Here is an 11,018-nt window from a genome sequence, read left to right on the forward strand (position 1 = left end):
ACCAAAAACCATAGGTGACAAGAAGTCAACAACATAAAAATAGAACAATGTATTCTTTGGCTTACTGTAGTATCATAGACTAGTAGAAGAAAGTAGTTTCTATTTCTAACACAACAAAATAAAATAAACACAATGGTGGTGTTGGTGTAAGCTAAGGCTGAGTTAATGGGGGAGCTTTACAATGCACATTCTCTCTTTTCGTTTTCTGTAACAGTTAGCCAGTGACCCACTCCTGCAGTCCTGCTCACCATCTCCTAATCTCAACTCTAACAGACCATTTCCAAGTGAAGAGAAAGTGAACCAACAATTTACCCAACAACCATCTGTTTTAGGCTTTTAGCTCCTACACTACATTATATTTTTATTTATATTTTATATATAATAAATGTAATAGAATAGTAACAAAAGTACAGGACTCTCTTTATAAAATCCAACCCCACTCAGCAACATTGTTGTCAAGTCTACTTTCTTGTCTCTCTTTCTTACTCTGATTTTTATTTTTTATTTTTTATATTTCCGTTCTCTTAGACTTATCTGAGGGGAAAAAAAAAAAAACAAAAACAAAAGAAGTAGACACCATGCTTGGTTTAGCCTGGAGATCAGTAGCATTGGGCTTAATTCTACTTGAGGTTTGGTTTTCTGTTCAAGTGGAGTGTTTTCCGGCTCTGTTTGATCGGATATCTCAACTACCGGGTCAACCCAAAGTCGGGTTTCAACAGTATGCGGGCTATGTGACCGTTGATAAGAGAAAGCAGAGAGCTTTGTTTTACTACTTTGCTGAAGCTGAAGTAGATCCAGCATCCAAACCTCTTGTCCTCTGGCTCAATGGAGGTCTCTCACTTTTTTCAGTCTCTCGTTTTCAGGCCTACAAGATAATGCTTCTATCACGTTTTCTAAGTTCCTGTTGTGAATTATAGGACCTGGATGCTCTTCACTGGGGGTTGGAGCCTTCTCTGAGAATGGACCGTTTAGGCCTAGCGGGGAAGTGCTGGTCAAGAACGAATATAGCTGGAATAGAGGTATGCTTATGTATTTACGGTTGTTTGTTCATGTTGTTAATTATGGTGTTTTTGCATTACTGGTAAGTGGATAGGGGTTTTTCAGATCTTAGAAACACATGCCTGCACAAGCACAAGTTGATTGTTAGCAATCTCATTCTATTGCAGAGGCCAATATGTTGTATTTGGAGGCCCCAATTGGAGTTGGCTTCTCTTATTCCGCTGACGACTCCTCTTATGAGGCTGTTAATGACAAGATCACTGGTACCACTCTCTCCAATCTAAACCCATTTTCCCTAATGTTCACTCACTTTAATGTATGCAAATAACCTTAAGTTGTAGAAGAAACAGAGTTTCTATACTGAATATTCAATAGAGCTTCTTTGCCTTTTTATTTTTTATTTATTTCGGGGTTATCTTACTTTTTCCCCTTCTTTTTTTGATTTCTTTTATCACGCAAAGGGGTCCGAGAATATTTCACAATGCTGTAGTGACATTGCCGTCCGTATTTGTCTTTCACTTTACAATGATGCCATGTTCATTCATCACTGTTCTTTTTTCGTTTTTTTTTAAAATTTCTTTTACTTGTCTTACAAAAGTTTATCTCCCCAAGTTACCTTTCATCTTTCTAACTTTTGTCTCTTTTGTTATTGTAGCTAGGGACAATCTGGTATTTTTGCAAAATTGGTTCCTCAAATTCCCCCAGTACAAGAATAGAAGCCTCTTCATTACAGGGGAAAGCTATGCTGGTATCATTTAGCTGTTCAAGAACATAGTATTGTTTGTTCTAGTGTGAAATGTGAATCAGCACTGATTCTGTTTCTAAAAATAGGCCATTATATACCCCAGCTGGCTGAACTTATGCATCAGTTTAATAAGAAGGAAAAGCTGTTCAACTTGAAAGGAATCGCTGTAAGTAGTTCCGCAAAGAAATTTCAGTCCTTTTTTCCCTTTTGGGGATTTTCTTTTACTTATCTACAACATCCGTTCCTGTTTGCTCCAATTGATTGTAGCTTGGCAATCCTGTTTTGGAATTTGCTACTGATTTTAATTCAAGGGCTGAATTCTTCTGGTCTCATGGACTAATATCGGATTCCACATACAAACTCTTCACCACTTCTTGTAATTACTCGAGATATGTCAGCGAGTATTATAGAGGGAACGTTTCTCCTATTTGTTCAAGGGTGATGGGCCAAGTAAGTACCGAAACTAGTAGATTCGTCGACAAGTATGATGTGACCCTTGATGTCTGTATATCATCCGTGCTCTCACAATCCAAAATCCTTACTACCCAAGTGAGTTTAATTTAGTAAACTTGGATGTCTAATGTTCTAGTCTATGACTCTATGCTGCTTGTTTCTGACTTGGTTTTCTATGTCCAACAGCAAGTTGGTGATACGATAGATGTCTGTGTAGAAGATGAAACAGTTAATTATCTGAATAGGCAAGATGTGCAGAAGGCTCTCCATGCTCGTCTTGTAGGAGTCCATAAATGGGCTGTTTGCAGCAGGTAATTCTCTTCTCCAATGATTCACCTTGTTTATATGAATTTGAGGCTTGGTGCTTATGATGGTGAATTGCTTAATATGGTCTTCTAATTATATATAATTTGCCCATCAGTGTCCTAGACTATGAACTGCTTGATCTGGAGATACCAACTGTCACTATTGTGGGCAGACTCGTGAAGGCAGGAATTCCAGTTATGGTATACAGGTAAAAATGGTCCTTAGTTCAAGGTTTTCTTCATGTTGTCACAAAATGGTACTCACAATAGATGTTTTCGAATATAGTGGAGATCAAGATTCTGTTATCCCGTTGACCGGAAGTCGAAAATTAGTTAATCGACTGGCGGAGGAATTAGGTCTGAAAACAAGTGTGCCATACCGAGTTTGGTTTGAGGGGCAACAGGTAAATACGAACGGAGATTACTGAAATTTGAAGCTTATGGTAATATTATGATTTGTGGTATTATTACAATAACTATTTTTGGTTTGCAGGTTGGTGGGTGGACTCAAGCTTACGGTAACATCCTATCGTTTGCCACAATAAGAGGAGCATCTCATGAAGCCCCATTCTCGCAGCCTGAGAGATCACTGGTTCTATTCAAGGCATTTTTGGAAGGCAGGCCATTACCAGAAGCATTCTGATCCCTGCTCATCAGTTAAGTTGTGTCGAGAATACAGTTGGAGCTTGTAAGTAAGTTTGATGCTCAAGTCTGAAGTTGAAAATTGCATTTGTTTGTTTGTTCCTTGGTTTGATTATCTTTCCATGTAGAAACATTTTTGTAAAGCTCTTGAATCTCAAGGAAAGGAAATATATATCTCCAAAAAGAAAAAAAGCCTTTAACATCTCTTGTTCTGTTGGGAAGTAATGTTTGAAATGGAACCTGGAGTCTAGAATCTTATTAGCTGATGTTGATGTTAAAAACAAGAAACAAAAAGGAGCATGTTTTTGTGTGTGTGCTTTGGCGGGGGGGGGGGGGTTCAAGCGGCTGGTAAAGAGCTTGTAGTATTGTTGGATAGTATGATGGGAGCTTCAACTTGCATTTCCAAGAAATTGAACTCCAAAGCTAGTATAGGCTTTGATAACATAACCGATATGCTTAGGTTTCTTGCATTATCTACCACTTCCTCGGCTGTAAACCCTCTGCTTTCAGAATCATGGCTTCTTTCCTTCTTTAATGGTGATGGCCCTGATACCTTTGCTGGTCGCACTGCTCGTACTCTATCATGTCAAATATTCAGAACAGTATTTCATGTCAACAACATTAGATTTTTAACATTTGAGTGCTAATGGACATGATATATAGGGTCAAATGCATCATCATCATCATCGTAATAATAATGATACTTGGGATAGAAAGTATCTGAAATACCTGCAGGCAAGGCGGCATGAATACTTCAAAAGGTTGGGATTATACTCTGTTTGGCCACTGTAATTTCACATCAAAAAAAGTTAAAACGTCTACTTCAAAGTGGACTGCTCAGTGAAATATAAAATCATGTACGAAATTACCTAAAGCTTGGAAGTGACAATGTGATGGATGGGCCCATCCATTTGTTGAATTTCGGTGTAGGCACTGCAATCACCAAGTTTTTAACCAGAAAAATACCATAAAATCTATCACAACAATTATTAACGCCAGAAGCAAAGACAAGATAAAATAAATTTGTCCCCCTTCCTGAGCATGATCATCAGGTGTGTTTAAGCATAATGTGAAGCGAATTTAATTTATGTACACGATAATGCACTGTTTCACTTGGGATGAAGGTAACTCCAAGGAACCAGGATGGCATTACCCAAAAGTTAATTCTAGCCTATAGAACAAGTGCTTGACTAACTAACCGAAAGCTTTTTTGTGAAACAAAGGCATGCAGATTCAGATATAAAACAGTTTAAAGCTTGCCTTGAAATGGTAAAGCACAGAAAAGCATTCATTTGATAAGCCAACCTCTTGGGCAGATTCTTTTACTAACAAGATAAACTCTTGTTTAGGTTAATTACATTTGGCTTCTAAATCTTACAGGAAAATGAGGAAAACAAGTTATTTCATATTCTTAGGAAGGATATTCTTAGGAACTTCCAAATGCCATGAGAGTTCAGCACATAAGTAGGATCAAGTATGAACTCACCATCAGTCATAAGTTTGATATTACAGAGATCTGATGAAGCAGGACCCACAACTTCTGTCACCTGAACGTCCATGCAATCTTTTGAGTGGCAGATTGTTGTGCCAACACCAATCATGCTTAGAAAGCCACCAAATTTGTCCTTTGTTTGTCTAGGAACTGGTGTAATTCTCTGTTTTCAAACAAAACACACAAAACATGATTCATAAACCAATAATAAACATGAATTGTATTGCCTGTGGCCTAGCAACATATAAAGAGCTAAATTGCAATGTGAAATGGATTTTTCAAAGCAGACTTTATTCTAATTAATACCATCAATGTTGTAATTCAGCGAACCTCTACTGGAAAAGAGCTCATCTTGACAAAGAAGTTGACACATGTACACTTACAATTTTCATGGTGGTATACAAATTTAGACCAATCTTATAGGCAAGAAAATTGTGCCAGAGCTACAGTGAGTCTGGCAGAATGAGGACTACCTTTGAAAATCTGGCTACTTGACTTGGAAGCCCTACCTCCTGCAACAAGACCAGGGGAAAAAAAAATGCAAGTTCAAACTTCAAGTAGTAGAAATAAAGGAATTATGTGCATTAGTTACTTTAACAATGCCCCTTGATCACGGTGTAGAAGGAGCTCTGCATCCCTATGTTGAACCATTGGAATTGCAGGAGTGAAGGTCAACTTGTATGTTGGTGTAGAGTTAGAATTAAAGCTGTAATCAAGTAAATTTGGCCAGAGATCTAGTTTTCGTTGCTAAAAGACCATTCTAAACTTCCATGTCCTACCTTGCGTCCATGGTGACAAGCTTCTTCACTGTTTACAAGAACCCTGGCTGCCCAACTGTTCAAATTTAAATTAAGAAAAGAAACAAGAAGCAGAGGCAATTAGTTTGAGTACAAAAAGGAAATAGAAGAGGAACAACTATAAGACAAGGCATGAATGAAAATGATAATTTGACAGTCCATCCATATTCTAATGCTTCTATACAAGTCCATTAGGTTCTGATAGGAAACAAGTACAAGGCAGTTAGGTTTTATTGAGTGGAACTAGGTGATCCAAACAGTGTAAAGTGATCTTCTTCCTGATGCATGAACCTGACACACTTCCTACAGAAAAATGGCAAGTTGCTCATGCCACTTGAGGAAGATACTTGCTACTATACCAAACGTGACTAATACCACTGAATGATTCCTATGGAAGCATAAATTAATGAACAATTATAAGAAAAGCCGCATAATATAATGAGCAATAAGACACAATTCAAGTTATAAAAGTTTGACTGACCAACATAGTTAGCACATAAAGTGAAACGCAATTGAGTGGTGGGCACCACCTTATTTTTTGCTAGTTCAAGCCAAACCTTGAGGAAACTGGTACATGAATACCAAGACAGAACAGCCCTGACCTGACTTGTAAAGGCTTAAGGCCAGCGAATTCACTCAACTTATGATGCATTTCCTCCATACATGATATGTATAATTAACTAATTTTTTTTAATCAATCTCAACGAAAGAGGGGAGAACACATACGCGCAAGACGTTGGGGGATTCCACACAATTCCTGCTATCACCACAAGCTGGCAAAGAAACAGTTGACATGTGATCACTTTTTACTGGTCAATATTTTCTCTCAATACCACCTAATACATGATAAAAACGTTAATTGAAAATGAGAGTACGAAACCTCATCAAACACCCCAGCAGGGCTGTCATCGTAGTTGGCAAGGAAAAAACCACCCAGTGTGTATCTGCATTGTGCATGCCATGATTAATTTGTGAAAAGCAAAAACCATGAAATTCTGAAACTCCACAATCAACCCCCATAGAATTTTTAAGTAAATACGACTACCCAAAAGCTTCAACTAGGCGTAACTCCTTGGGTATGAATGCTCTAACAGTTTCAGCTTTGACAAGATGGAGTTGATACAAGGCACTGGGATGAAATTCAGACAAATTCAATAATCACATCAACATATATATATACATATTAACCAAATAATATGGATAAAAAGCTTAGTAGGTTTGACACTGACACTTGACCTGCCTTTGAAAATCCAGGGTGGATTGCCATAGCCTGGTGAACTTTTTGTTTCTCCGAACCCCATGAGACTCGCAGCTGGGAACCTAATTTCTTCAACAGCAAGGAGATGCCAAAAAAAAAGCCGAACCCAAATGATCCCACCACCCAATATGCAGAACAAGGAAGTGGAACCAACTTATGTTATAGCAGAATCACAAAATTAATACAAAATTATATATGGCAAGAAGGAAGATGGAAAAGCAAGCAAGCAAGCAAGCAAGGGAAGAGTAAAGAAGAGTGTGTGTGTGTGTGTAGCGGAGAGAAAGAGAGACTAATTTGAAAGCCAATGAAAGAGGAATTTAAAGAAGTAACCGACAGAAGGAAGAGAGAGAAGGCACGATAGGCAGGCGGTATTTAAGTTAAGAAGTGGATAGACTTTACTTGCACATCCTTTCATTTCATCTAATTCTGAGCTTTTCTTATGGCTTGGCGCCAACTGAATGTACCATCTCTAACTTAATCTTCCCTAAATCCATTTCCTGATCCGGATAAGATTTTCGGTGTATATCAATTCCTTTGATTTATCTTGGTCTTGATGGTGGACTGGAACCTTTAACCACAAAATTTTAAATCCATGATTTTAGCTTTCTTTTAAGCTTCCCATCTACAACAATTTCTTACCCATGCTTTTTCTATTATTACATTTTTCTCAATATGACCGACTTGAATTTTAGTTAAATTATCACACCCATTTTCTCCCCTATGTTTTTGTTTTAACTTATACTAGCCACTTAATTGCATATAAATTTTAAAATATTTTAATTACATCTTAAATTATTAATGTTATATCAATTAGGTTATTTAAGCCATTAATTTAACTGTCAAATGATAAGCTAAATCTTATATAACTTAATTTAAAATGAAAATTTTAAAGAAATAAAATTTTGTAGCATAAATTTTAAAAATAAAAACTAAAATTAAAAACAAAAAGAGTAAACAATAAAACTTTTGTAAAAAAAAATTGAAAACCTTAATTATGCTTTTTAAAACATTCATTTTTGCAAAATTCAATTCATTCCTTTTTTTTTTCTTTTTTAAATTATATCATATAAGATCTAACCTATCATTTAATAGTTAAATTAACAATTTTAGTAACGAAATGATGTGATTGATATAATCTCAACAATTTAAAGATATAATTAGAATGATTTAAAATTTAAAAATTAATGGGTAAACTACACCAATGGAGGTTATATTTTAGTCACTTATGTTTGAAATGTTATGTTTTTTTCACTTACGTTATCATGTTGTAACATTTTAGTCACTGAGCTGTTAATTGTTATTAATGGCGTAACGGTAAGCTAACGTGGCACGTTAAATCATCATTTCAAACAAAAATTTTAAGTTAAATTATACAATTGGTCTCCATATTTTTTCATTTAAAGTAATTTAATTTTTTCTTTTATGATTTTTTAACTTTTCTTTTCTTTTTTTTCCATTCAATTTTGCTTCTCCTTCTATTTTCTTACCTTCTCCATTTTTTAAAGAAATGAAGAAGGTAGGAAAACATAGGGAGAAGCAGAAAATGATGAAAAAAAAAAGGAAAGTTAAAAGATCATAAACGAAAAAAAATTAAATTGCTCAAAACGAAAAAATATGGGGATCAATTGTATAATTTAACCTAAAAATTTGTTTGAAATGATGGTTTAATGTGCCACGTTAGTTTGCCGTTACACCGTTAACTACAATTAATAACTTAATTACTAAAATGTTACAACACGATAACGTAAGTGACTAAAACGTAACATTTTAAATATAAATGATTAAAATGTAAGTTGAGGTAAAAAAAAAAACCATAAATGTAATCTATTCAAAACTATTTTAAAGATGTTTATGCAACTAGGATCTTTTCGTTTTATGGATTAAAATTCCTCTTCCAAAAATAAACCATTTCCTTATTTACATATTAAGTAATCTAATTATAAGAATAACTGATAATTATTTGTTATCATTTATTTTTTGTTTCATGATAAAAAAAATTACAAATATTTAAGTTTTATTTATAATTTTAGAAATTAGCTTTTCACTGTAACTATTGATTTAAAAAGAAATAACAACTTTGTTTTAAATATTATTTTCATTACCGAATCACGTGTTAACTTTTCTTTGTGCTGTACTTTTTTCCCTAAAAAATATAATTTTCTATTTAATTTCCTCAACCAACTTGACGTCTTTCGTAGTTGTCAAAATAAAAATAAAAATTGACGTCCTTGGAGATCACATACCACTTTTCAGAGATAATATAATTATTGGTGATTGAATTTATAATTAGATTTATTTTGCTATTTTTTTTTCACTTTACTACTTGAATTTGATAATTAGTTTTATTTTAATCTTTAAATTTAAAAATTACAAAAATTTGATGATATGATATAATTTCAAACTATTACATCATTACTTGAAATTTTAAAAAATTATATAAAATTTGTATAATCTTAACGTATCACATTCAATGTTTTAATGACAGGACCGGTGGTTGAATAGATTAGGTCATCGATTCTCAATTCCTCCAATTCAATTTGTTCAACCATCAGACAAACAATGATTAAATAAATAATTAAAAGTTCATAATTATTTTTAGAAAAATAAGAATATAAAGAAATTATTAAACCGAATCAACCTGTTCAACTGTTGATTGTTGTCGTGATTGTTTATTTTTACCAGTTTCAAGTAGTTATCTAGTCAATTAGTTCAACTCCTTTGTTCAGATCTTTATATCGATCAGTTCTTAGTCTATCTGATCCAGTCATGTTCCAATATTACTGATTACATCATTAAATCTTATTAAAATTAAAGTTTAGGAATCAAAATAAATTTAGTTACCAAAATCAGGTACTAAAATGAACTCAAAAAAATATAGACATTTAAAAATGAAAAATTATATTATCCTTTTTTAACTACTTATTATATTAAGAAGCATTAAATTAAGTTGTTACCAATCTACTAAAAAATAACAATCAAACCATTGAAGGAATCAAAGTTGTAAAATAATGGAAAAGAGAAAACAAACAAAATCCTATAAATTTAGATACAAAACAACTCAAATAAAAATAAGATTTTCAAGTACATTGGCAACAAGACAAAAAAAAAATCCCTAAAAAATTTAAGTGCCGATTGAGAATTCGAAGTTGAAAATAATATTTTGAATTTAGATTTGCAAATCTAAAATTTTTGTTTGGATATCAAATAAAAAACTTTTGAATTTAGATTTGGTAAATCTAACATAGATATTTGATTCTTGAATTTAAAATTAGTTTTGAAAGCCAAAATTTACAAAATCATTCTTGATTATAAATAGGGTAAACTACAAAAATAGTCACTTTTGTTTGTCTCAGATTACATTTTAGTCACTTACGTTATCATTTTGTTACAAAGTGGTCACTTTACCATTAAAATCTGTTACCTCCCTAAAAACAATCCTACGTAACCGTCCAAATAAGTTTTAAATGCCAACTTGGATATTCAATTGTTGGGATGAAAATATGTTTTTAATTAAATAAATTTAATTTGGACTGCCACGTAGGACATCCAAGTTAGCATTTTAAAACCATTTGGACCGCCACGTAGACCGTTGTTAGGAAGGTAATGGAACTTAATGGTAGAGTGATCATTTCGTAACAAACGATAACGTAAGTGACCAAAACGTAACATTTCAAACATAAATGACTAAAATGTAATCTAAAGCAAACAAAAGTGACTATTTTGTACTTTACCCTTATAAATATCTTCTTCTTTTTTCTTTTATATCATAGTTGATACAATCATTTGCTTGATTATATAAGTTACAATTTTATCTCTTATATGTATATATATTATAATAAATGTGTCATCATATTTTTATTTATATTTTTTTAATGCAAATTGGCAGGTTTTATTGATAAAAAAAATATGATAATAACATGTCCTAAAAAATATTTTGGGAAACACAAGAAAAATAAAGAATAGAAAAAAACAAATCTTTTCCTTTTTTCTATCCTAAGGACATCTCTATGCCATTAAAGAAATTTCAAAACACCAAGGAGAAAGGATGACCAGGCTCAAGTATGAGAAAAACAAATTTTTGCTAGGAAAAACACGATGACCAAACTTTTTTTAAGGTATTCTTTTTTGTGGTTTTTTCCTAAAAAAATATACAAAAAATAAAAAAATTTGAAAATAATACAGTAAAAAAAGTAAATACGAAAATGGTATAGTCAGGGTGGTCACGCCACTCTGACAGGCGGCACCACCCTGACAAACAGTACCAAAACAGTAAAAAAAAACTTTGTAAAAAAAAAGCTGAAAAACGAAAAAAAAAATATTGGACATG

General features: G+C 33.3%; 2 protein-coding genes across 4 annotated transcripts; one reads left to right on the plus strand and one right to left on the minus strand.

Annotated features, from left to right (window-relative positions):
- The first annotated feature begins 281 nt into the window (after positions 1–281).
- Positions 282–3,346, plus strand: LOC107952011 (serine carboxypeptidase-like 45). Its single transcript, XM_016887241.2, has 10 exons — positions 282–831; positions 918–1,019; positions 1,167–1,262; positions 1,655–1,747; positions 1,831–1,910; positions 2,012–2,293; positions 2,384–2,508; positions 2,619–2,711; positions 2,789–2,906; positions 2,996–3,346. Exons 1-10 carry the CDS (start codon positions 579–581, stop codon positions 3,143–3,145), a joined length of 1,392 nt encoding a protein of 463 aa, XP_016742730.1. The 5' UTR covers positions 282–578; the 3' UTR covers positions 3,146–3,346.
- On the minus strand, positions 3,299–7,264 carry LOC107952012 (protein NEOXANTHIN-DEFICIENT 1). Of its 3 annotated transcripts, none has more exons than XM_041100447.1 (10): positions 6,670–7,264; positions 6,479–6,562; positions 6,314–6,377; positions 6,160–6,206; positions 5,416–5,470; positions 5,110–5,148; positions 4,631–4,799; positions 4,014–4,077; positions 3,874–3,930; positions 3,299–3,722 (listed from the first exon to the last, which is right to left on the minus strand). In XM_041100447.1, the coding sequence occupies exons 1-10, from the start codon at positions 6,732–6,734 to the stop codon at positions 3,482–3,484; spliced, it is 885 nt and encodes a 294-aa protein (XP_040956381.1). In that variant the 5' UTR covers positions 6,735–7,264; the 3' UTR covers positions 3,299–3,481. The 3 variants fall into 3 exon arrangements, with proteins under 3 accessions (XP_040956381.1, XP_040956385.1, XP_040956387.1); XM_041100451.1 differs by having other exon boundaries at positions 6,663–7,203; XM_041100453.1 differs by lacking the exon at positions 6,479–6,562 and having other exon boundaries at positions 6,670–7,203.
- Between the last annotated feature and the right edge of the window lie 3,754 nt (positions 7,265–11,018).

Source organism: Gossypium hirsutum, chromosome A03, assembly GCF_007990345.1.
Source record: "Gossypium hirsutum isolate 1008001.06 chromosome A03, Gossypium_hirsutum_v2.1, whole genome shotgun sequence".
NCBI classification, from domain to species: domain Eukaryota; kingdom Viridiplantae; phylum Streptophyta; class Magnoliopsida; order Malvales; family Malvaceae; genus Gossypium; species Gossypium hirsutum.